Genomic DNA, 27,524 nt, shown 5'->3' on the forward strand with positions numbered 1-27,524 from the left:
CGCCTGGCACCTTCATCACCCCAGCCCTGGGAAACGGAGTGTCCGTGAGGAAGCAGGCACCCCACCTCCGAGAGCAGGCACGGCGGCGGCGGGCGGCAGAGACAGCAGGCCCGAGCGGTCCGTCACGTTCCCGCGCTGGGCTGCGCGCGCTCCCGCGTCCGCAGAGGCGTCGGTGAAGCTGAGAGACCGCAGCGTGCGCTGCTCTCCACTTCCGGCGAGCGTTGCTGAGGTGTGCGCGCCGCTGCGGGGGCGCCACCCGGACGTTCTTTCTCCTACCTGAGGAGCGTGGCCCTGAGCTGCAAAAGGAGAGGTTGGTGGTGGGTTAACACGGAGCCTGGCATCCTGAGCCGTGAGCGCCCAAAGACTGGGCCCCAGTGACTCATGCGGAGAGCGCCAGATCTGGGTTCGAAGCCAGCCCAGGCAAGAAAATCCATGCGCCTCATCACCAGTTCACCACCACAAAGCCGGAAGGGGGGTGGTGGCGCAAGTGGTAGACTAGCAATCATGAGTGAAAAAAAAGCTCAGGAGCAGCACCCAGGTTCTGAGTTCAAGCCCCAGACTGGCACAAAAAAGGGGAGGGGTTTCAGAGTCTGTATCTGCAGAGGAACTTGGCATGAAGCCCCTGTTCAGGTAGCCTGAATGGATGGGAAAGTTTACTAGTCCAGCAAACAGGACCACGACTGGATTTCTGCTCGGTGATACTTTCAGAGTTTATAGGAGAGAAATTGGTGGTGGAAGGGGAGAAGAATTGATGGGGGATAGACAAGGATGCTGGGGCTTTAAATATTGGGATAAGGAAGGCCCTGGGAGAAATCCCTGGGGGGACCTCTGGGGCATGTCTTATAGTGTTAGCACATGACCAAGAAGTAGAGTGTGTTTGGAAGTTAAAGCTAAAGGTATGTGTGTTTTCATGTATTTGTTTTATTGACTAAAGTGACACAAGAATAAATATCCTTTTCCCCCTTTGGGGGTTATAGGTTGAATGCTATGAAACTTAAAAGTTAATCTTAAAAATGAGCCTCGACTGCCATGGGCAGGTGGCTCATGCCTCTAAACCTAGCTGCTCAGAAGTCTGGGATCTGAAGACTGCAGTTCAAAGCCAGCCCAGGCAGAAAAGTCTGAGACTCTTGGCTGCAATTAATCAGCAAAAAGTTGGAAGTGGAGGTATAGCTCAAGTTGTAAGGGCACCTGACTTGAGGAAAAAAGCTAAAGGAGAGCACAGGACCCTGGGTTCAAGCTCCTGACACCAAATATATTAGCCTAGACCATTATATTTAATTATCAAATAAACCCTTTTCAGAGACTTCACCAAAGTGAAGTCCAGTTCTTGGCTTAGACTCTTCATAGTCTGGCTCTGAGAAAAGGAACTCTTCCTAGTTCTTATTTCCTATAATGAATAAGGGACCCTCTTAGTATTTTCATGGACATGTTTTGGTGGAAAATGGATGTAAAATTGAGTGGTAGGTAAATTCATTTCAGGATAGATTTGAATTGAGAATCAAGGATGAGCATGGGGACAGGACATCCAGTGACCCAGAGCAATAGCTCTGGGTGACCTGAGAGGTGACCTGAAGCAGGCTGAAGAGCTTGGAGACCGTTGGGAATCAACCAGGAGAGACTTTGGGCATAATTTCTCTGGAGAAAGAGAAAGGGATTTTGGACAAAAAGATCTTATATACTCTGTTAAGTAAACATTATCAGAGTTGTAGGCCTAACAGAGTCATGACTTGAGACAGAGGATCCAAATCTGAACCTAGAAAAAAGAATAAACTCCGAAAGTCCAGACTGTAGTTTGTGTCAGCTTTGTGTGATTCAGAGGAAAGGAGATAAAGCATTGTGTTCACCACATTGAGATCATTTCAAGACTGAGACCTACTTCTTACATGTTTTTTTTTTCCTTTTAAAAAACCCACTGAATCCCAAATCTGACTACACTAAAATCACCTTTTCCCCATGCACAGACATAAAAAAGTATAAGAGTCCTCTACCTATAAGTGTTACTTTATTTATTTTTTTGGTTGTTGTGGAGCTTGAACTCAGTACCTAGGCACTGCCCCTGAGCCTCTTTGTGCTCAAGGCTAGCACTCTAACACTTGAGCCATAGTGTCACTTCTGGTTTTTGATTGGTTAATTGGAGATAAGAGTCTCATGGGGACTTTTCAGTCCATGCTGCCTTTGATTACCAACCCTCAGATCTCAGCCTCCTGAGTAGCTAGGATTACAAGTGTGAGCCACCAGCACCCAGCATGTTCTTTTTTCATGTTACATAAGAAGTAACAAATGGTCATTTCTTGAATAACAGAGTCTCATATGGAGGAAATAAAATTAGTGGTAAAGGAGTAAGAATTGAAAACTACTACAAGTTAAATCTTAGGTACTTCAGTGATACTATCCAAAAACTAAAAAGACAAGCCTTAGAATAGGATAAAATACCTGAAATTATATATCTGATAAGAGACTAGTATTCAGAATATACAAAGAACTCTTATACTTAATAATAACAAGACAGCCAATTGAATAGATATGGTCAAAGAAGATATACAAAAGAGCAGTAAACCATATGACATCATTACTCAGCTGAGAAATGCAAATCAAAATCAGTAAGATACCACTTCACTCACTAAGGTGGCTATATTAAAAAAGATCAACAGTAACAAGTATTTGTGAAGATAGGGGACACTGGAACAATTGTGCATTTCTAATAGGAGCATAACATGGCGCAGCCACTTTAGTAAACCGTTTGGTAGGTTTCAAAAGCTTAAAAATGGTGCTACCATATAGCTGGAAATTCCAAGGGAAAACATGTCTATATAAAACATTCACACAAGAATGCTTAAGGGAACATTATTAATACTAGCCAAAAGGAAAGAACAACATAAAACATCTATGAATTGGTGAAAGTATATAACTACTGAGTATTATGAGGCTATAAAAGAAATGAAGACACATACTACAACATGAGTGAATCTTGAGAACATTGTAAGACCTGAAAGTCACAAAAGACAATGTATTATATGATTCCTTTTGTATAAGTGTTGGTCCTGGGGCTTGAACTCAGGGCCTAGGCACTGTCTCTGAGCTTTTTTTTTTTTCCTCTCAAGGCTAGCACTCTACCAATAGAGCCACAGTTCTACTTCTGACATTTTTGGTAGTTAATTAGAAATAAAAGTCTCATAGACTTTCCTGCCCCTGGCTGACTTCAAACCATGGTCCTCAAATCTCAGCCTCCTGAATAGCTAGGATTACAGGCAGTGAGTTACCAGCACCTGGCATATGATTCCATGTTTTAAGAAATGTATAGAATAAGTAAATCTATAGAAAGAAAGTAAGTGGTTTCCAGGGGCTAGAAGGAAAGTAGACCAGGAAGCAAGTGCTGGTGAATATAAGTTTTTACTACCGTGGAGTGATAAAGATGTTTAGGAATTAAGACAATAGTGATGGTTGCACAACTTTGTGGATATTCTAAAAAAAAGTATACTTTAAATGGAAAAATTATCTCAGACAATTTGTATCAAATTTTGTATCTCAAAACTGTTTTAAAAGAAAGATGGCTTTCTTTTTGATGAATTTCCTGAAAGATCTGGAACAAAGAATGGGAAGACATGGACACAGAAATCCCTGGGTTGTGTGTGAGGCAGGATTAAAAGCTTCTTATATGTAGCAGAAAAATAAAAGGGACACATAGAAAGACCTGTGTCAACAGTCTAGAAGAATGGCCTGGGAATAATGAAACTAATGGTCCATAAGAAGATATACATATACATATATCATATATATATAAATATATATATTTGGTACTTGGACACTGTCCCTGAGCTTTTTTGCTCAAGGCTAGTGTTCTATCACTTGAGCCACAGTTCCACTTACAGCTTTTTGGTGGTTAATTGAGATAAGCATCTCTCAGACTTTCCTGCCTGAGCTGGCTTCAAATTGTGATCCTCAGATCTCAGTCTTCTGAGTAGCTTGTGATCTCAGATCTCAGTCTTCTAAGCAGCTAGGATTACAGGTGTGAACCACAAGCACCCGGCTAGGAATTATTTTAGTGTGTGTATATGCTGGTTCTGGGGCTTAAACTCAGGTCCCTGAGATTTTTTGCTCAAAGCTAGCATTACCACTTGCGCCACAGTTTCCAGAATTTTAACTGGAGGTAAGAGTCTCATGGACTTTCCTGCTCCAGCTGGCTTTGAACAGAAATCCTCAGATCTCAGCCTCCTGAGTAGCTAGGTGTGAGCCTATAAATAAAAAGTAATTTCTAATAGAATTATCATCAGTGTATGCTTTAGTTTGCATTAATAAAATAAAATTTAGTACTAAGAAGATCATACACATTGTTAATTCCCTCTGTCCCACTTCCCCAGGGTACACTTCTGTAAAATGAAATCTTACTTGAGCGTTCTCCAGGTGGTGCTGAGGAATCCAGGCTTTCTGAGGAAGATGTAAATGAAGACTCTGAGTAACTTCTCTCACCCAGCACTGAGTTTCCTCCCTTGGACTGTTGAGCAGAGTCTGAGAATTGGGTCAAAACTAAAGTGTTCACAACCTCAGGATATGAAGGAGAGCTTTCTCTCACATTTGCAGATGTCTTGCTATTGGTCAAGAACCAGTGTGCTGTGCTTTCTCCAGCTCCAATGGCAGGTAGTGACCTTAACACAGTCTCCGTTTGAGGCCTGAGCCTTTCAGAGCTGCTGGCAAGCTGATGTCCTCCAAGGGCTGTAAGGTATTAGAAGGGGAAAAGGCCATTACAGGGTATGAAAAAGATCCTCAGCGACTAAGAAGTGAGTCCTCTCTAAGCCAAGATCAGAGAGACAGATGGCACATATACTCTCTGAGATGCAAGTTAGACTTAAAATGCAGTGTGATATGACAAATTGCACAGAATTCTAGATACCCACACACAGTAAGACCAAAAGAAGATAGCCTTAGGAGAGAATCACAAAAGTACAATACCCAAGCACCTCTTCATATATATATAAAATAAAATACATACTGAAATGAACTCCAAAGGTATGGAAACAAAGGACTTTTGTTTTTTCTTTTTTATGACTCTGTATTCTTTACCTTTTATCTGGTATCACGTGCCCATCTGTGGGAGGGTAGGATGAGGGCACAGAATCAGAGGAAAAAGGGTGACAAAGTGCAGCTGTGGAACACTGGCTGCACTGGTCACTGATGAACTATGCAACTTGTGGGTGGAGAGGGGAGGGAGGGAATCAGAGGGAATGAGAACAGATGACACTATGCGAAAGGAAATGTACTTAATACCTGATGTATGTAAAGGTAACCCTAGTGTTTTTTACCTCTAAAACAACAATAAATTTATTTTTTTTACAAAGGTGAATCCTCTCTAAGGAAAGATTCCTCTTGTAAGAAATCTTACCTAGTGTTTATTATTTCTATCACCTGACACACATTAGCATCTTCCAAATAATTAAAATTTTGGGGATGTCAGTAAGATAACAATACTAAAAATAAAAGTAGTAAATGGGGACATTTAAATAGCATATGTAAATAAGAGTAATAGGCTTGACTGTTTCAATCTCTTTCCCCTGAGAAGTAGTTCAAGGGAGTATGTTATGATATCCAATTAATACAATGTGCTTAAGTACAGTTGATAGTCAAAGTACTTTTCTAAAACAGTTGCAATACTAATTACCATTCTAATTCCTACTAGTTAAAAATTAACTATTGGCCCAGGGCTAGTGGCTTGTAATCCTAGCTACTCTGGAGGCTGAGACTTAAGGATGGATCTAGGTTCTTTTTTTTTTTTTGGTCGGTCATGGGGCTTGAACTCTGAACCTGGGCACTGTCTCCCAGCTTTTCAGCTCAAAGCGAGAGCTCTACCACTTGAGCCACAGTGCCACTTCTGGTTTTCTGGTGGTTTATTGAAGATAAGAGTCCACTGAACTTTCCTGCCCAGGCTGGCTTTGAACCTCAAAAGGATCTAGGTTCGAAGCTGGCCCAGGCAGAAAAGTCCATGAAACTATTATCTACAATAAATGATCAAAAAAGCCAGAAGTGGAGATGTGGCTTAGTGCTAGTGTGCCAGCTTTGCACAAAAGAAATTGAAGGACATGCCCAGGCCCTGAGGCCATAAAGAAAGGCTGAGAGCTGGGCACTGGTGGCTCATGCCTGTAACCCTAGCTACTCAGAAGGCTGAGATCTGAGAATCGCAGTTCAAAGCCAGCCTGTGCAGGAAAGTCCGTGAGACTCTTATCTCCAATTAACCACCAGAAAACCAGAAGTTGTACTGTGGCTTTAGCGGTAGAGCGCTCGCCTTGAGGTGAAGAGCACAGGGACAGGTCCCAAGCCCAGAGTTCAAGCCCCACAACCTACAAAAACAAAAAAGAAAAGGGGGGAAGGCTGAGTATCATTATGAAGATGATACAGTAGAATGAATGGAATGTGGAACCAACTGTGAGCACCCTCCACTTTGCTGAGCAATCTACAAGGCTGGCAGGTATCACTTAAATCCTCCTCCAGGGGAGCGGAAACTTTTCCTCTAACAGGAGTCATTTGGATGTTTTTAGCATTATCTGCAGTCTATATAAAATTATCAATTAGGAGCCAATAAGAAGCAGACATGTCTATTCCATCATGTAGCAAATGGTTTTGTGGACCTACAGTCAAGAATGAAGAGGTTCCTCACCCCTGCTCTACACCTCAGTTTTGTCACCAAAAAAGATCAATAAGAGGGGTGATACTAGCCCAACTCAACTTCAATGCTGTCATGAGGATGAAAGTACCAATGCAGTAATATGATATACCAGACAAAGGAGTTCCTGTCATCAGAGAGCACACTTTTACTTCAGAGATTACAGATGGTCTTTGAAGAAGCCCCCAGAGAAAATTATTCAAAAATGTCCCAACTGATCAAAATGGAATGCTTACTTAAGGAGTCATTTTGCCCATGTAAAGATGTAAATCCAAATTCATTTTCTGTGGATGGCTCAAGGAATTCTTCATCTCCTGGGTTCTCAGTTACTTTACTGTTAGTTCTCAATTCTTCCACAGTGGGTGAGATAGAAGTTGTAGCAGTTCTGAAGTGATCAGGGAAGCCCTCTGTCTCATTTACAGGTGCCAGGCTGACAGCCAAAGACCGGAGCACCCTTGGGACACCATCAGTGAGCGTGGAAGCAGCATGCATGCTCTTCCTGTGGCTGCCTGATGGGCTGTGGACACCAGTGACACCATCATTAAATCCCTCCATCCTCTCAGAAGCTGAAACAGAAGAAAACAGAATATCAGGGAATGTATCTAAGTAGAAATATAGTGTTTTATTACATTTTGGTATAAGTTTAATTACTAGACCTAATAGATGGCATGTGCATGTATTTACACATACATGTGCAAGCAGGGTACACTCCTTCTGTCTCCCCTTACTAGCTCTAACTCAGATCTGTGTGGGCCCCTCACCAAGCACACGGAAAAGCTTTATGTGCAAGCTGAAAGGAATGCTGTAAAAAGCCAGACAAAAGCAACACAAATACATTATTTACCTTGACATTTTTTTTTTTTTTGCTAGTGCTGAAGTTTGAACTCGGCATGGGCGCTGTCCCTGAGCTCTTTTTTTCTGAAAATACCACTTAAGCCACAGCTCCACTTAAGGTTTTTTTGGTGGTTAATTGGAGATGAGAGTCCTGAGGACTCTTGCCCTGGTTGGCCTCAATCCTCAGATCTCAGCCTCTTAGTAGTTTGGATTCCAGGCCTGAGCCACCAGTGCCCACCCAGCTATTTACCATGATTTTTTTTTTTTTTTTTGGGTCCGGTCGTGGGGTCTGAACTCTGGACCTGGGTGCTATCCCTCAGCTCTTCAGCTCAAGGCTAGCACTCTACCACTTGAGCCACAGCGCCACTTCCGGCTTTTTTCTTTTTGCTTATGTGGTGCTGAGGAGTCAAACCCAGGGCCTCAGGCATGCAAGGCAAGCGCTCTACCACTGAGCCACCTTCCCAGCCCCTACCATGATTTTTATAGAAGAAAATGAAACTGATTTTCACATTATTGGTAACTCAGAACAGGCATTTCAAGAAGTGTTGTTTGGTTTTAGCTGTGTAGTCTCTTTGTTCAAATGCTATTATGGATTAAATCCAGTAAGACAGTAAAAAGTTGGGCCACCACAGGATGCTAGTCTCCCCCTACCCACGGCTAGTGTTCTACAGAACACAGTCAGGCTACTCCTAGCTTAGGGCTGTAATATCACCATCAAAGGCTCTTTCCTGTTACTCAATGTCTGGCTATCATCAACCTTGAACTTTGAAAGGCTATTGACCAAACTGCACTCATCAAGTAATGAAGCTTCTAACTAGCAGGAGGTACTTATTCTTAAACACCCTCTCACCCCCATAAATTTTATGTAATTCTACCAAAAATAGCCTTTAATATTATAATTAATTAGTTTTATTAAGCTTTAGAAACCAGTTCACAAACCTAGAGACTACTCCAGTGAGCCCCCTAGAACATGAAGGACTCCAGGCTCAGAACAGTTTTTTTGGTATATGGACTGTAGTGACAACTCAGTAATTGTCAAGAGCCTTAAGAATTCAATTTATGCCGGGCGCTGGTGGCTCACGCCTGTAATCCTAGCTACTCAGGAGGCTGAGATCTGAGGATCACGGTTCAAAGCCAGCTCGAGCAGGAAAGACTGTGAGACTCGTATCTCCAATAAACCACCAGAAAACCGGAAGTGGCGCTGTAGCTCAAGTGGTAGAGTGCTCGCCTTGAGCTGAAGAGCTGAGGGACAGCGCCCAGGCCCAGAGTTCAAGCCCCACGACCGACAAAAAAAAAAAAAAAAAAAGAATTCAATTTATGCCATGGGTGAAACTGCATGGTCTGCTCCAAATGTTATAGGTGGCTCACTGATAGCTGTCTTCCACAAAGAACATTCCAAAGGGTAAGAATTGATCTCTAAAAGGGTACATTAAAATTGAGTTCTAGGGTGCTGTTGATGTAGCTCAGTGGTAGAGCACCTGCCAGTACTTAGGATATGCAAAGTCCTCGGTTCAATCCTGAGTACCACAAAAAATTATAAATTTTACTCCAAACAAAAACAAAGTGCAGGAAAGCTTGGGGAGCAGAAAGAAACATAGAGCAAGAAATAATAATAATAATAAGCTAAAATTAGTAAAAAGTGTTCTGCACCTATATAATGACTTTAAGCTGTTAATTATGGCCCAGAAAGGGGGAAAAGGAAGTTATCATCATAAACAGTTCCTTGAAGACCACACTTAAGGGCAGTGGTGACCAAAAGCACAAATAAATTTTAGATATAGAAAGAGAAAACACAGGAAACAAAGGGTTCCCTTTACTCCTACAGAAAACCACAGACCCAGCTATTGCTAGAACATAGCCTGCCATGCTAGTTGTTTGGCCTTAATGCAAATAAAATCAAGGTGCAAGCACTCCAAAAAAGAAACTGATAGGAAAGAATAGAAAGGTGTGGATGAACAGTAATTACAATGAAAGAATAGAAAGGTGTGGAGAAATCAGATAGCCTATCTAAACCACATCTAGCTTGAAAACAGCAAAAACAAAAAGCACTTTAGTATAAAAAAAAGAAGATATATGCCCCAATTAATTAGCTCCACTGTTTTAAAACAGTTTTACCCAGGCACCTATGCCTTGTGCCTGTAATCCAAGCCACTCAGGAGACTGAGATCTGAGAATAGAGATTTGAATCTAGCTCAGGTAGGAAAGTCTATGAGACTTATCTCCAATTAATCAGCAAAAAAGTCAAACATGAAGCTGCATCTTAAGTAATAAAGTGCCAGCCTTGAAGGAAAAACTAAGAGACAGCATCCAGGTCCTGAGTTCAAGCCCCAGTACCTGTAGGATGTGTACACATATGCATATACATGCACACACACACAAAAATCAATTTTATTCCTACTCATTCAATATTCTCATTGAAAACAGTGTTGACTTTATTGGATTCAGCTTGGATAGCCCAGGCCTATTCATTTTGGTAGTTTTAACAACTAAATGGCCACAGAAATAATGATCACAAAAGTCACCAAGTCAAAAAAGAAAAAGTGTTTTCTCAGATCTAAGCACTCTGTAGAACATTGTTTCTTTATCTCAACACCACTTCATTATAAAATCTACCATGGCTGGGCAATGAGCACACATAATCCCAGCACTCAGGAGCCTGAGGCAGAAGGATCATGAATTAGAGGGCAGCCTGAACTACATAGGCCAAGCTAGGCCAATCTGAATTACATGAGAGACTGTCACAAAACCAAACACTACCTTTAACTGACCAATTACAATGTGATAAGCACTTTATCCCCTAATCTCAATTCCACAGCAAAGCAATGAAATGTGCGTGAATATTTCTGTAGATGAGAGGAAGTATCTGGTCCAAACTAAACTGTAGTCACTAGTTATGTTACTAAACAAACACCTGCTATCTAAATCTAAGGGGACATTTCTAGTCAGTAGGGCTAGCATTATTGATTATTCAATAATTGTCCTTCCTTTCTTGCTTCCATCCTGGAAGTATCCATTCAAAAATGAAGACACAGTGTAGGAACTTGAGAATGGAGGACTGCAGTTTGCCAGCCTGGGAAGAAGAGTGAGTGATACTTCTTTTAAACCTATAGCTAAGTACAGTGGCCACCTGTCATCTAGAGCCATATAGGAGGCTGGGATTGAGAGGATCCCAATGTCAGGCCAACCTAGGCAGAAAAGCCTACAAGCCTGCAGACCTCTGGAGATAAAGCCAGGATGGGAAGCCTAAAAATAAACAAATGAAGCACGGCGGGATGGGCAGTAAATAACCAGTCAAAACCAGCTAGAGGCATGGCTCAGTAGTATTGTGCTTGCCCGGCAAGCATGAGACCAAGTTCAAATCCCAGTACCATTGGGAGCAGACACAAACCAAGATCCTGGTCTTTGTAACAAGAGGTGGATCTTTATAGCACTTATCTGGTCTAATATGGGTCACTCCAATGAGCACAAAACAGTAGACTTCAAGCACACTTCAGAAAGCTCAACCTTGACCTGACTAATATCCAGAACTTGCCAGAAGTAGAGCTGAAGTAGCTGATATTTGAGAAAGATAAATCTCCTGAGCCATTTATGTTCTCTCCTTTTACATACTGAGGGTCACCACAAAGCAATTTACCTGGACCACATTAGTTCAGTTACCCACAGAAATACTTTTATAAGTTGAGATCCATTATTAAACCCTCAGCTCCTATTGAGATTCTATATAGAATATCACCTCTTGAAGAACATAAACACAATTTCCACAAAACAGCAAGTGAAAAAATTTACAGTCCTCAACTTTCCTACATAAAAATACTTTGAATTTGTAACCCCTAAACATGTGCCTATGGACTAAATTGTATGCTTAATTTATCTGACAACAATCTCATGCCCCACCCAACTTCCCTTTGTGCCCTGGCTTCCAGGAAACTTGGACTAAATTTAGTGCTCAATTGTAGCCACTCACACAATTCAACATACACATATCTCTTTCCGCCTTCAAAAGAGAATTTTTCTTCTTGCTTATTTCTTTACTTTTTCCCCAATGATCAAAAGTTGCACGACCATGATAGAAAACATGGAATGTGTAGAAATGTATATAGTAGCACAGGAGGTAAAGCAGCAAAAAGAATATTTTTTTTGTCAATTGTAGGGCTTGAACTCAGGGCCTGGGCACTGTCCCTGAGCTCTTTTGTTCAAGGCTAGTACTCTACCACTTTGAGCCAGAGCACCACTTCCGGTTTTCTGGTGGTTAACTGGAGATGAGTTTCATGGATTTTCCTGGCTTCAAACTATAATCTCAGCCTCCTGATTAGCTAGACTTACACGAGTGAGCCACTGGCACCTAGCCAAGAAGAAGAATTTCTTTGGTAAAGTTTGATTCTGGAGTCTAGGCCTATGCCTGCTTTAATTCTGTAAGGTATAGGATTTGTTTTCAGAAGCAGATAACTCCTGGGTATCCAACCTTGGATGTTGTGATCACTCATGCTTATGCAAAGCTGGGTAGAAGTGGACAGCTACAAAGGCTGAGTGTATGTATGTGGGTGGGGTAGGGTGTACCAAATGACAGCACTACAGAGAAACCTTCAGATCGTCTGAACCTTTCATGTTTCTGCTAAGGAGGGCTGTCCTTCCCCACTTTGTGCTGCCCCTTGCAAGGAGCATCACTAATCTGACTCACTGGTCTGACAGCATTAACATTAACTATAGGATAGAGCAGCCAAAAGACACAAGCCTCCATCCTATTTCTCTACTTCTCTTTCTTCACAGAGCTAGACAGCCAGGCCAGGCAACTCAAGCTCTGCCTCAGCCTCAGCTCCTGCCAGCTCAACCTCAGCATTTTTGCTGAGTGGCTGCAGCTTTACATTTTATGTAGCCAGGATGAGATAGTAGAATCTCCAGAATTCCATTCAGGGTAGGTAGGAAGTAAATCAAGCTCTGTTTGATGGTGATAGACCACCTTGCTCCATCCATCCATCCATCCATCCATCCATCCATCCATCCATCCATCCATCCATCCATTAATCCATCCATCTATCCATCCATTCATCCATCCATCCATCCATTCATCCATCCATCTATCCATCCATTCATTCATCCATCCATCCATCCATGTCAGTACTGGAGCTTGAACTCAAGGCCTCAAACTCTTGCTTAGCTTTTTCTCTCAAGGCTGGCACTCTACCACTTGAGTCATACCTTCACTTTAGCATTTTTGCTGGGTTAGTTAGAGATAAGAATCTCTCAGATTTGACTGCCTGGGCTGGCTTCAACACAATCCTCAAATCTCAGCTCCTAAGTAGCTAGGATTACAGATGATAGCCATCAGTTCCTCTCTTAGATCAGCTATAAAAAAACAAAGCATAACTTAGGTTGCTCTTTGGCTTCAGGACCTGGTACATATATCCTCTGCCCCAAAGGAGGGGAAATCAAAGAAGATGACTACAACACAGCACCTAGTTCACTAAGGAAGAGAAATCATCAGTAAAAGACTCAGGAAATGCGAACACTATAATAAAGCTCTCCAAAAATTAGAAATAGAAGGTTTTTAGAAGAATAAAATCTCAGAATATGAAGGTCAAGTTGTCTTTTTATTGTTGAAAATACAGGTGAATAGAGAATTAGGTCCAGTAAAATTAGAAACATGTGTTGATTTTCAAATATACCACAGTTCTGGCTTGAATTATAAATTATAAATATTAAATGAGCCTGGCCAGAATCAAAGTGGAACTTCCTAGAAAATGCTTCCTTTTCACCATTTAGTAAAGTTGGTTGTAAATCACTGAACCACAGAACTCTGGACCTGCAACGGATCATAGCTTTTATCCAATCCAGCCAATGTTGGTGAATAATCTTAAAAGCAATCTCCTAAAAACATGAATCATAAATTATATCCATACCCAGTCAGCAGGAAACTGTATATGAAGTATATGGAAAGGGAACTGGCTGCTTTAAATAGACACCACAGAAAGGACCTCTGGGCTCAGTTTTTGCTTTGATGACAAACTCAAACTCCTAGTCTTGCAAAGTACCTTGAAAAACCTCTGACAGATAAGAATTTTGAAATAGCAAATTTCTGAAGCGAACTAACCTCAGTTTCCCAAGAGTATTTCTGACCCTTTTTGTCCTTATTCCCCGTGGCCCAAGAAAGGAAACACAAGTAGGACACAAAAACTGAGTAACACCTGAGAAAAGCGAAGAGGAGCTGTTCCCAGCATTTTCTTTAGACCATGGCAAGTTACGTCCCCTGAGGGGGTTTGAGCATGGGAAGCCCTATTTCTTATTAACTGCACCTTGTTCTGGGGGCTGGGGAATCTAGAAGTCACAAGCACAGCCCGTGTCCTCATTAGTATTACAGCCCTGGGTGTAGGCACCGGATAACCAGGTATGTCATGGTGTAGAGCACAGAGGACCAGAGAACTGAAGAAGGATGCAGGAAATGCAATTCCTGAGCTGACACTGATGAGCAGCAGGGCTGGAAGGGCAGAGAGGACAGCAGTCCACAGCCACAGGGGCTTACACCGCGCCTTCAAACACAGTTGATGCCTAGGAAAATGTGTACTCATGTTTTCTTGGCCACTGAAGGAAATGGTTTTTGAAATGATGAAGAAATAAAACAAATATCAAATAGATGGTGCTTACCATGTCACTAGAGCACCCCAGCATGTGATCTTTGTGTAAGAAGATACACCAGCTCCATAACAATATTTGTGTGCAGGTGTGGAGAATGGGGAGAAGAACGGGAAGGAGGAAGCAGAAAGCACTGAATAGATGACCTAGAGCAGCTGATGATCCTTTTCCTCCTTATACAGTTAAAACATACTTGAGCTAGGCCCTTGTGGCTCATACCTGTGATCCTAGCTAACTCAGGAGGCTGATATCTGAGAACCACAGTTCAGAGCCAGCTTGGGCAGAAAATTCCATGAGACTCTTATCACCAATTAACCTGCAGCAAGCTGGAAGTAGAGATGGCTCTAGCACCTAAGCGGAAAAAGCTAAGGGAGAGCACCCCAGGTACTGAGTTCAAGACCTAGTACCATCCCCCACCAAAAAAAAAAGTATTTGACAATAATCTTCAGTACTGAAATCAACTTTTTACATAAGTTGTACTTGTACTCTAGATGCTGCTTGGCATTAGAGGAATGGTTCTCCTCCCTCCCCACCCCCCTGCCTTATCTGCTGTTAGAGCTGACTGTACACCTGTTGTTATAGCTATATATAGTTATAACTATATAACTATAGTTATATTCTAATTGCCATGGAGGGGTTGAGCTAAGGGCAGAAGTACTCACATGATGGATGGCCTGAAGAAGGAGAGTAAGCTGGTGTCCTGGAGAAACGCTGTAAGATGAGCTCTGGTTCTGAGGAATTTCTCCTCCTGGAGAGCATGGTCCCTTCTCTGGGCTCCGAAGCAAGAGAGGACTGGATGGAAGCTGATGTGTAGGCTCCTTGGGTGTGTGTAGTTCTCACTCCTGGGAGCTCCTTCCCCTTCTCCAGGGAGACTGGGGATATCTCACTCTCCATTTGAGGAGAACTTTTTTCTTCTGATCTTTTCGAGGCTGAACATAGATAGCAGTAATTAAAATTCTACTAGCATGGTCTGTAATCCTAGCCATTTAAGAGGCTGAGATCTGAGGATCCTGGTTTGATCACAGCATGAATAGCAAAGTCTGTGAGACTCTTATCTCCAATTAACCACCAAAAAGCCAGAAATGGAGCTGTGGTTCAAGTGATAAGAGTGCTAGCACAAAAGCTTAGGGACAGTGTCTAGGTCCTGAGTTCAAGCCTCAGGACACTGTCTCTCTCTCTCTCTCCCAACAGACTTCCCATTAATCATTTTAAATGGAGTCAGCTCTGACCTCTGAAATATATAGATGTGATAAGAAATTAGGATCAACCATTCCTTCTATGAAAAAACTAACTCCTGAGCCAGGTGCAGTGGTACCCATCTATAATCCTAGACACTCAAGAGGCAAAGATAAGAAAAACTACATTTCAGGGCTTGCCTTGCATGCATGAGGCCCTGGGTTCAATTCCTCAGCCTCATATAAGCAGAAAAAGCCGGAAGTGGCGCTGTGGCTCAAGTGGTAGAGTGCTAGCCTTGAGCTGAAGAGCTGAGGGACAGCGCCCAGGCCCAGAGTTCAGGTCGCACAACTGACAAAAAAAAAAAAAAAGAAAGAAAGAAAGAAAAAAAGAAAAACAAGACCACCTTGGGCAAAACCGTGCACAAGTCCCCATCTTAACAACAATAACGAAAAAGCTGAGCTTGGTAGCATGTGGCTCTTAACCATGTGTGGCAGGCACAGATAAGATCGCAATCTAAGCCAGCCCTGGTATGAACAGGAGACCTTATTTGAAAAATAACTAAAGCAAAAGGACTGGTAGAATGATCCAAGTGGTAGGTTGCCTACCTTGATAGTACAAAACCCTGAGTTTAAACCTAGTACCACCAAATAGATAAACTCTTGAAAGAAAAGCCACTAACCAAGACAAGTTTTTTGACCTCATAGTCTTATCATTTTTTCATTTTGTGCATGGATGGGGAGGGTGTAATAGTAAAATAATCAGTATGGGGTGCAGATTGAAGGTTAGTATCAGACTATATCTAATTAGAAACTTGTGTCTTATCATCATAACTCATCACCCACATCCCATGAAGTTGGGCCCAGAATTTATTGGAATCCAGTGTAGACAGAATTTCCAAAAGCTGGAAGATCACCAGAACAAAGCAGTATGTCATGCTGAATTCCTAAGCTCTATAGCCAGTATGGATGAAACACAGAATACCCACATACATTTCCCTCGCTGCACTGAGTGCTTCCAATCAGACTTATAGTCTGAAGCCACGGGGGTCATCTTTGATGGCTTCAGCCTTCAGTTCTTCATCAATTATCATCTTTCCTTTGTTAAGTTTTTACCAAGACCTACCTCTTCAGCCCCTGTCACCTAGTTAGCTCCTGGGGTCTGGATGACTTTGTCTAGGTGGGTTGTTCAGCTCACTCTATAGATTCCCTTCCTCTTGTTACCTCTACATCACACATCTTACAGATGGGCTGCTGGATGAATCCTCAACACATTTGCCTCAACAGTATCACTCCATCAGGTAGAACCCTTTAGTCACTCTTCCCAAAATATCAGGTTTGAACTACAAAAGTCCTCCATGATTGTCTCCACCACAACCGTCCTACTTGCTGCTCTGTGTACAACTTAGGCTTTTTCCCAGACAGGATGTCCTGCTGCCCCACCAAGAGGCCACATGTACCCTCCTCTGAACTTTCCCTCAGGCTGGGCATCCCCCTCCCCTGGATACACAGACTTAGGCTGCAAGCCTAGCTGGGAGACCTGTTAACTGTCCTTCACACACTGGGTTCATTACAGCCTTTGAGCTTCAGTGCTCAAATTCCTATGAGAATAACATGACCTCACCAGCTTCCTGTAACCATTACTAGACTAGCTATGTTGGTATGTAGTAGATACCTAGCAACCATTACTTTTCTCTGTCTTCTGTGCTTCAATCAAATCTTACCCATGGAGTCCCAGTCCTTTCCTGAAATCATCTGCTAAAAATAGCAAACCAAACTGGACAGCAGTGGCTCACTCCCCTAATCCTAGCTACTTTGGAGGCTGGGATCTAAGGATAGCAGTTTGAAGCCAACTAGAGCAGGAGAGTCCATGAGACTTTTTTTTTTTTTTTAGCATATTTCTTTTTTTTTTTCCTTAACATGCATTTTCTGTTTTCTTTTTTTTTTTTTCCATGAGACTCTTATCTCCAATTGGCCACCAAAAAAAAAAAAACAAAAAACTGGAAGTAGAGCTGTAGCTCAATTAGCAGAGCACTAGCTTTGAACAAAATAGGCTCAGAGCCAGTGCCCAGGCTGTAAGTTCAAGCCCCAAGACTGGCACAAAAATATAAAAAAGGAAACCACCAAATTATACAAACAGAGGAACAACCCTTTGAACCCCATAACACAAACAAAGACAGCCTGACCATTTTTCCAAACCACACATCCTGTCAGACTTGTTCCTCTGAGATTAGAGGGTGTGGTAAGACCCCTGAAGAGGGTTAAGGTTTGAGTGCTTGCCTGGCATGCATGAAGCCCTGGGTTCAATTCCTCAGTACCACATAAACAGAAAAAAGCCAGAAATGGCACTGTGGCTCAAGTGATAGAGTGCTAGCCTTAAGCACAGAAAGGCTCAGAGACAGTGCCCAGGCCCTGAGTTCAAGCCTCACAACTGAGAGAGAGAGAGGTTTGTTTCAGACCAGCCATGAAACAGAGATGCCACAGACCAACCAGGATGCTCAACAAATCCACAATCTCATCTGGCCTGCCACAGATGAGGTGCATATATCACAACATACACAAATATAATGAGCATCACCATGCACACTCACATAAAGTACTGTCCTGGGAGGTTAGAGCCATGGCGATCTCAGATGAGTGCCCAACAGGTGAAATGGTGAAGTTTGTTTGACTTGAAGACTCATTCCTTCCCTCGGCACTTGCCATTTCAGTAAGAGCAGGGAGATCTTCCAGAGATTCTGAAGAAAGATGGCTAGTTCTGGAGGTCTGAGCCATGACACCCTCTCTGAAGGCCACCGTTGAAAGGTCCTGTAGAGCTTGACGGAAGGCAATGTTTTCACTGTGGGGCTCAGTGTTGCTCCTTCCTGACCCATAGTTGCTTATAGCAGCTGAAAGGACAAGAAATTGCATCAGAGAGATTTGCTGGTTTCTGAAAGTTAAACCCTCAGAGAAGACCATTTACCATCGCCAGCAGGCCACTTGAGGTTATTGCTGACTAAAGGTCTCCTTGAAAGTCCCATTTCTATTATCCCCAATTGGAAACAATTCTCTTTCTGCTTCAGGGAGGAAGGGCTGTGGTCACTGTGAAAAAAACCTCCGTGGGGATGCATGAAGTCACTGTTATATTTATGAGTGAGGTAACAATGTCAAACCATCTGGTGGACAGAGACTGCAGGCAGGCGGACTATAGCTTGCATGTAAATGTTACACACCAACACACACAGAAGGAATAAGTTATCTTGTAGATTAATGCTTGTCCAGAACATAGTAAGAAACAAACAAAAACCATATGGGTAACGTTATTTATTTTGGGCTTGAAGAATTATTTTGGGGCTTGAATTCAGGGCCTAAGCACTGTCCCTAAGCTTCTTTTGGTCAAGCCTAGTGCTTTACCACTTGAACCACAGCTCCACTTCCGGCTTTTTGGTGGTTAACTGGAGATAAGAGTCCCATAGACTTTCCTGCCTGGGATGGCTTCAAACATTGATTCTCAGATCTCAACCTCCTGAGTAGCTAGGATTACAGGCATGAGCCACTGGTGCCTGCCTACAAGTAACTTTAATAGTTACCTATTTTAAATAATTAAAACGTGAAATTAATGTTTTATCTCATTTAACATGCAGAACACATTATCATTTCAATATACATTTCATATAAAGAATCTCCAAGATACCATTATACTTTTTGGCTTAAACCTTTGAAATCCAGTGCAGATTTGGCAAGCCAAAAGGCTACAGTTCAGTCACCACAAGGAGGGCTTATTGAGCCAGGGCAGTTCTGGATCAGTGGTACCACAAGCAGTAACTCCCTTATTTGAGGTGGGTTGGGTGGAGATTATAAAAACTTCCACAAGAGACTCAGACAAACTTTCCTAAGGGAATCATTTCCTCCCTCAAATCCCTTGAGGATTACTGTTTTTAAGCCTTCTATTCTGTTTCCTGGAGGTGATCATTAGCAGAGGCTTCCGGTAGAGGGAGGGAAGTTGCCCAGGCATCTAGGCTTCTCTGGATCTAGCCCCACACAGGCAAGGCTTACACTAGAAATGAGGCAGGGAAAAGGGTCTCCAGGGGCTGCTACCAAGTCCCTAAATTGAATTTCAGACTCTAAAGTTATGGACAGCAATGACCCATGGGGCATGTCCCCTTTGTTCTTCCTGTCTGAGCTGCAAAGGCAGCTAACCTAGCTGGATGAAAGAGTTTAAGGACACTTTCACTATCCTCTTGGTGAACTGGGCACAGTGAAAAAACAATATTCTCAAAGAAAACCAAATAGGAAGTGATAATGGCTGAGCACTGTAGCCCATGCCCATAATCCTTGCTACTCAGAAGGCTGAGATCTGAGGCTTATAGCTGGAGGCCAGTCCAGGCAGTAAAGTCTCTGAATCTCTTATCTCCAATTAACAACCAAAAAGCCAAACATAAGCCTGAAACTGGTAGCTCATGCCTATGATTCTAGCTTCTTAGAAGTTTGAGATCTGAAGATCACAGTTCAAAGCCAGTTGGGGCAGAGCCAGACTTTTATTTCCAAGTAATCATAAAAGCCAGAAGTGGAGCTATGGCTCAATTTGTAAAGCACTAGCCTTGAACACACACAAAAAAAAACCTCAGGGACAGCACCCAAACCCTGAGTTCAAGCCCAGGACAAGCACAAAAAAAAAAAAAAAGCCAGACACAAGACACAGAGCTTATGCTCAAGCTGTAGAGTATCATCCTTAAATGAAAGAACTAAGGGACAGTACCCAGACCATGAGTTCAAGCCCCAGTATGAGCGTGTGCGTGCGCACAAGTGTGTGTGCACACACACACACACATACCCCAAAGTGATTGTGGGTAGACAGAAAAGACCTCAGACTCATGACCAAACTGACAAGCTACAAAGGAAGATAATGAACTTAACTCTGTTAGCACTTAAAACAAGCGTGAGACTCTGCCACTGGGGAGTGTGGCTGGCCTTGGATGAAGCATGGATGACCCTGGGAACAGTGAAAGTCCCAGTCCAGCCAGCTCAAGGAGCCCCCCTGCAGGAACAAATGTCTACCTTAACATAGGAGTGGCTCAACTTGAACCCTACTCTCTCCCTTAGGAGAGAACAATGATGGCTGAAAAGGAAAAAAAAAATACATACTACAAACAAAACTAAAAGGCTGATGGACAGTCCTGCAGCACCTTCAAAAATCCTGCCACAACCAACAGCTAAAAGTGCTGAAGAAAATTCTTTCTCAAAATATTTCCAAGTGCATGGGCTGGGAAGATGGCTCAGTGGTAGAGCGCTTGCCTTGCATGCCTGAGGCCCTGGGTTCAATTCCTCAGCACCACATAAGCAAAAAGAAAAAAAGCCGGAAGTGGTGCTGTGGCTCTAGTGGTAGAGCGCTAGCCTTGAGCTGAAGAGCTGAGGGACAGCGCCCAGGCCCAGAGTTCAGGCCCCACGACTGGACCCAAAAAAAAAAAAAAAAAAATTTCCAAGTGCATTGCTGAGTCGGTATGTAAAGAATCAAATCTTCTGAGACCAAAAAATGAATGAAGACTAGAAATTCAGAAATAAGCTAAGACTGAAGCTGGCATCCACTCAACATTTATGACCTTGAACTTGTTTTGAGGGCCACAGGGATGCAGGAGGTGGAAGACAACTCTCAAGAGAGCTCCAAAGGAAACCAGCATGAAGTTGGGGGCCCCAGGGAACTGCATCTAGGTTATCAAATATAAACAGTGCTGGGAATATGGCTTAGTGGTAGAGTGCTTGCCTAGCATGCATGAAGCCCTGGGTTCAATTCCTCAGTACCACATAAAAAGGAAAAGCCAGAAGTGGTGCTGTGTCTCAAGTGGTAGAGTGCAGCCTTGAGCAAAAGAAGCTCAGGAACAGAGCTCAGACCCTGAATTCAAGCCCCATGATTGCCCCCACCCCCCAACCCCCGGCTCCAAAAAAAAGAAGAAGCAAACCTGCCCTGCAGAGGAGCCAGCAAGAAAACCTAGCCTTTCAATTTGGGGTATAAGTGAAAGAAAAAAATTAATCTCACTCAAAAATTGGTAACCATAAAGCCAGGCTATATATGAGTGGCTCAGCACAAATTCACTTTGACTATGGTAGTCTGAACCACAAGTTCAGGATGTAGATACAATTGATCTTAAACTTGTAAACCTACTGAAAATGACTGCATTACATTCCAGAAGGGTGATTTAAGCTGAGTGCTGGTGGTTCATGCCTGTAATCCTAGTTACTGGGGTGGGGTGGGGGGGAAGCCATTCTGGACAGGAAAGTCCATGAGATTTTTATTTCCAATTAACCAGCAAAACGCTAGAAATGGAGGTATGACTCAAATGGTTGAGTGCACGCAGTCACGTTCATATAAGTAATAGGGAGATAGACTGGCAGAAACTAATGCAAATGCTCTCTAGATGAATATATTTTCAAATCAATTTATATCATTTGCTGAGCAAATTCTAATAAATAAGAAATTTGTTTTAAAAATTCACAAAATCTACAAGGAACTGGTCACTACTCATGCCTATAATCCTAGCTACTTAGAGGCTGGAAAGGATCATAGCGTGAGGACAGCTCAAGCCGAGGAGTGCACTAGGTTCCCATCTCTAAAACAGGAAGTAAAAAGCAGGACTGGAGACATGGCTCAAGTGGTAGTATATTAGCCTAATAAGTAGAAGGCCCTAAGTTTAAATCCTGGTACTAGGGAGAAAAAAAAAAAAAGAATACAATTGGCACAGTCTTTCTGGTAAGAAATTTAAACAACCCATTGCCCAAAACTTAAGTTGATCTAGAAGGCCCATTTCTGGGAATTTTTCATTTCAGGGAGATGAAGGGAGTACACAAAATGACAACTATAAGGAAGTTTATCACAGCCTTGTTTATAATTCATGAGTATTATAGAAACATCCTACTTTTCTGAAATACAAGCAAGGCTATTGCTGCTGAGCCCGGCAGATCGAGTTGGTTACTTTAGTTACCAGACAACTAAACTTAAAGAACTCACCAAACCAATTATGGCCACTGAGCCACAGCAGCAAGCCACACACAAGTTGGCAAATCCGGTTTCTCGGGTTGTGTGTGTTTACGTGCACAGGCACTCACACCAGTCCTGGGGCTTGAACTGAGGGCCTGAGCTCTGTCCCCAAGCTTCTTTTTTTGCTCAAAACTAGCACTCTACCACTTGAGCCACAGCTCCACTTCCAGCTTTTTGCTGGTTAATTGGAGATAAAGAGTTTCATGGACTTTCCTGCTTGGGCTGCCTTTGAACCAGGATCCTCTGACCTCAGCCTCCTAAATAATTAGGATTACAGGCATGAGCAATTGGTGACCAGCTTCAGGTTACCTTTTGAGCAGGAAATGCCATCTTTCCTTCGTCACTTGACCCTCTATGTCAGGACACTGCTCTCTTTCCATCATGAATGGAGATTAACAATAGAGTTTTATTACTTCGCCTGCTTTTTGTTTAATCCCCTCAAGTTGACAACTTCCACTACAGTGGCATAGTCTGAATGTTCTAAAACATGTTTGGGAGGCAGCATCATGAGGGATGCTAGCCCAGCCCAGGATCGGATTTCTTAATGAGCAGCTGTTCACCACCACTCCTCTCCAGCGATTTGAGGTTTTCAGCTCACATTGTTTGGGAGCAGTGCAGAGGAGTATACCAGGACTCACCCAAAGAGGCAATTTCCTCCTAGAGGACCAGCCCCACCCCTACCCTAGCCATCAAGCTGTGAAAGACCCAAATGTCAAGTGCTGCCAGCCGCCAGCTTGTGTTTCTGGGGCACACAGTTGAAGAATGAGCCCTTTATGTTCATGTCCTTCAATTTAGAATCGGATTTCACGAACATTTACCCAGTGCTTACCATCTGGTAAAAGTTTTTAAACAAATTATCTCATTTAATGCTCGTGACAGCTTCGATGGGTGGGGAAACTGAGGGGCCTGAAAGACGGACGGGATGCTTCCAGCACATGCACATACCAGCAACAGACATGATCAGAACCAAGGTCTGGGTTCACTCTTCCTCGGTGAGGCTTCAGGCCGGGGGGGGGGGGGGGGGCTATTAGGGCAGAGTGACACAAAAGTCCCACTAGCCTTGAAACTTCAGCCTTACACACAACCGCGCTGTCCTTGTCCTTGATTCTCCCTCGGAGGAAAGAAGCCGCCTTGCACATGGGCTTGGGAGCCAGGCCACGTTAGTTGGGTACCAGCTGCACATCATTACTGAGCAACAGGACTTCTAAATCAGGACAGATAGAATTTTTAAGCAGGCTGAAGAGAATGGTAATGAAGAGAGAGGAGAGTCAGAATGGAGAATGTGTTTGAAACCATAAAAGTCTGTTTACCAGTTGTGAAGGTGGGTCATTAGAATCTCCAAGTGAAAACATCCAGTAACAGTGAAAGGTTCTGGTCTGTTGGTTAGGAGGAAGGAGAGAAGATGGGCCTGGGAAAGACAAGTCGAGCATCAAGGACTGATTTAAGGGGGAACTGAAATTTGGAGGGAGAGGTAGAACCTGGAACTTGGCCACAGATTACAAGGGAAAAACAACACAAGATTACAAGAAGGGCCAGCTGGGTGCTAGGGGCTCACGCCTGTAATCCTAGCTACTCAAAAGGCTGAGATCTAAGGATAACAGTTTGAAGCCAGCCTGGGCAAGAAAGTTCATGAGACTCTTATCCCCAACTAACCAGTAAAAAGCCAGAAGTGGAGCTGTGGCTTAAATGGTAGAGCACCAGCCTTGAGAGATAAAGTTAAGGGGAAGCACCCAGGTCTGAGTTCAAGCCCCAGTACTGGGAGGAAGGAAGGAGAAAAACAGGGAGAGAGAGAGACAGAGACAGAGACAGAGAGACAGAGAGGATGGAAGGAAGAAAGAAGAAAGGAAGAAAGAAAAGAAGGAAGGAAGGGAGGGAGGAAGGAAGGAAGGAAGGAAGGAAGGAAGGAAGGAAGGAAGGAAGGAAGGAAGGAAGGAAGGAAGGAAGAAAAGCAAAAAGGCAAGGAAGCAAGCCAGTGAAGAGGAAGTGGGCAGATCCTGACAGGCAGCCGAGGAAGCCAGGTCAGGCATGAACTACAGAGTCCCTTGGCCTTTCAGGGCTGCCACCTGGTAGATGAAAGATGAAGATCAACTTGCTAAAGTTAAAGGTCAGGAAGGAACGGTTCTAGACCAGTACAGGACTGTAAAATTCCCCATTCCTGCCTCCCTTTGGAGCTTTTCTGAGATGTGAAAACTTGAAAAACCCCTCTTTGAGCTATGGGTTTGGTGCCTTCTATCTACATGGTTAGATGCCAGCAAGGAGTTTCCTGTACCTATGAGTGGGTTTCTTTGCAATCTTTACAGATTTCCCTAATACAATTGCTCACAAGAGGAAGAAAAAAAAAAAGCTGGGTGCCAATGACTCATACCTATAATGCTAGCTATTCCAGAGGCTGAGATCTGAGCTCAAGGTTGAAGTCAGCCCAGGCAATAAAGTCTGTGAGAGTCTTATCTCCAATTAACCACCAGAAAACTTGGAGTGGAGCTGTGGCTCAAAGTGCTAGCCTTGAGTAGATAAAACTCAGAAACAGTACCCTAGACCTTGAGTCTAAGCCCAAGGATGGGGGGGGGGGGGGAGACTGAGAGAGGGAGAGAGAGATAGAGAGGGAGAGAGAGATCTTAAAAGGTGTGAGGGGGACTTCAAACTCCCTCCCTTTTGGGCCCCCTTTTAGTATAATGGGAAGCCTAAGAGTGAAAAGGAGCTGGAGGCTTTACAGGTGCTTTCTAGGAGAATGAAATTACACTTCTGTTCTCAGAGATCCAATTAAGAAATCCCACACATTTTCCAATCTGCAAAGTGCTTTTTACAGGATAATTTTAGGGGTCCTAAATTATCCTTTCGGTTCCTGACATTTTGAGTGGCAGACACGAAGGTATGCTTGCTCCCCTATGAAAGAGAAGAATGAGTCTGAGCATAAAAGTTGCCTGCCCAGATTAACTTAGAAAATAGGGAGCAGAGAAAAAGACTAGAGCCTGGTTCTTTACTTCATTTGCTTTCCCCAGGAACCACACACACTCAGATAAAAACTAACGGGGGAGCCAGCTGCCAGTGGTTCATGCCTTAATCCTAGCTACTCAGAAAACTGAGATCTGAGGATCAGGGTACGAAGCCAGCTGGAGCAGGGAAGTCCAGGAGACTCTTATCCCCAGAAAACTGGAAGTGGGCCCTGAGTTTGAGCCCCATGACAAACAAAAACAAAAACAGTGGGCCAGTGGTGGCTGAAAACCTAAAGTTCAGCCAGTTCTTTTAGCCACTCCAATTCATGGAATGCTTCCCCTGCTCTTACCAATGATGCTTTGCATCATGGCTTATCACTGATGCTCACACCCTCCATAGATGACAACCATTCCTAAGGACCACAGCAACCTCAGATGTCAGGACTAAGGTCCACGAGGAGAAGAAACAATTCTAAATCCACAATACAGACAGTAAGTGGCATTTATGAATTAAAGAAATATTCATCTTTACACCCATTAGAATAGCTATTATTAAAAAGAACAGCTGGACACTGGTAGCTCATGTCTATAATTCTTGCTACTTGGGAAGGAGATTGAGATTGAGAGGACTATGTTTCTCAGCCAACCTGGGCAAAAAAACTCATAAGACCTTACCTCAACCAGTAGCTGGGTATGGGAGTGAATACATGTCATCCTAGCTATGGCAGAAAGCGTAAATAGGAGGATCACTGCCTAGAGGGGCTCTGGGCAAAACGAGACCCTATCTCACAATTAATCAGAGCAAAAAAGGCCAGAAGCCTGGCTGAAAGGGTAGAACACCTGCCTAACAAGCACAAAACAACATGAAACTGTAACTAAAACCTCAATACTGCCAAAGATAGAGAGACTGAGACAGAGAGAGACAGAGAGGCAGAAAGAGACAGAGGAAGGAAGGGAGGGAGGGAGGGAGAGAGGGAGAGAGGGAAGGAGGGAGAGAGGGAAAGAGGGAGGGAGGGAGGGAGGGAACAATAAGGATATAGAGAAAATGGAGCCATCATGCATTGCTGGTAGGAATGTAAAATGGTACAACCACCATGGAAAAACAGTATAGCAGTCCCTGAAAGACTTAAAACTCTTTCATATCCAAAAGAACTGAGAGCAGAGACCCAAATGGATTCTTGTATACCACACTCACAGCAGCGCTATTCACAACAGCTAAAAGATGAAAGTAATCCAAGTGTCCATCAGTGAATGAATGCATTGTGAATATGTATATTCACAGTACACACGCATACATGTACATGTTCTATAGCCCTAGGAATGAGTGAAATCCTAACCCAGACTACCAATTATGGTATACCCTGAAAACATAAATGAAATGAGCCAGACACAAAAGGACTGCATCATATAATTGTACATATGTGACATTCTTAGAACAGGAAATTCAGAGAACAGAGTTCATCAGGGGCTGGGGGCAGGAGGGACTGGGACATCTTAAAGCAGTGTCTGTTTGTGACGCTAAAGAATTTCTGGAAATTAGGGCTGGGAAGGTGGCTCAGTGGTAGAGCGCTTGCCTTGCATGCCTGAGGCCCTGGGTTCGATTCCTCAGCACCACATAAGCAAAAAGAAAAAAGCCGGAAGTGGCGCTGTGGCTCAAGTGGTAGAGCGCTAGCCTTGAGCTGAAGAGCTGAGGGACAGTGCCCAGGCCCAGAGTTCAGGCCCCATGACCGGACCCCCCCTCCCCCCCAAAAAACAAAGAATTTCTGGAAATGAATAGCGGTAATGGTTTTAACAACCTTGTAATTTTACGCAATGGCATGGATCATACACTTAGAAATGGTTAAAATTGTAAATTTTGCTATGTGTATTTAGCCCTAATTTAAAAAAAATACATAGACTTACTGGGCACCCGCCCTAGGGAAGACACTGTGAGGACTAAGAGAATGACTCAGATATAAGAACTACCTCAAGGGGCTTCCAAGGGAAGCAGAACTGGAAATAAATCTCCATGATCCCTCGGGTTTCCAAAGATGCCCAGAGAGCCAAGGCTGTGCTGTGCCCTGGAGTTTGCAAGGCTGAAGGCTGGGACTAGGAATTGGTCCCCCCCCTCCCCCTCCCCCCCTCCTGCTCCTGCCTCCCACCCCCCAGCCCTCCAAATGAGGGGGATTTCAGGCCGGATGGCCGGTGGTGATATATTCTGGGGCAGGCAGGAACCATGGGGGCACTGGGGGAAGGCGGCTGGAGTCTCCCCAGAAAGGCAGCCGCCCACTCGCTCTGCCACTCTGGGCTGTGTT

General features: G+C 43.4%; 1 protein-coding gene across 1 annotated transcript in view; it reads right to left on the minus strand.

The window, feature by feature from the left end:
* The window catches only part of Heg1 (heart development protein with EGF like domains 1), a 91,465-nt gene that overhangs the window by 49,687 nt on the left and 14,254 nt on the right, over window positions 1-27,524 (minus strand). The window contains exons 2-6 of the mRNA XM_042668249.1: window positions 17,877-18,173; window positions 14,776-15,042; window positions 6,889-7,218; window positions 4,387-4,710; window positions 66-296 (exon numbers count right to left, since the gene is read on the minus strand). Of these exons, the coding sequence (XP_042524183.1) occupies window positions 66-296; window positions 4,387-4,710; window positions 6,889-7,218; window positions 14,776-15,042; window positions 17,877-18,173 (1,449 nt within the window). The remainder of the gene's footprint in view (window positions 1-65; window positions 297-4,386; window positions 4,711-6,888; window positions 7,219-14,775; window positions 15,043-17,876; window positions 18,174-27,524) is intronic.

This window comes from Dipodomys spectabilis, unplaced genomic scaffold (genome assembly GCF_019054845.1).
Source record: "Dipodomys spectabilis isolate Male_0828 unplaced genomic scaffold, ASM1905484v1 ptg000017l, whole genome shotgun sequence".
NCBI lineage: Eukaryota > Metazoa > Chordata > Mammalia > Rodentia > Heteromyidae > Dipodomys > Dipodomys spectabilis.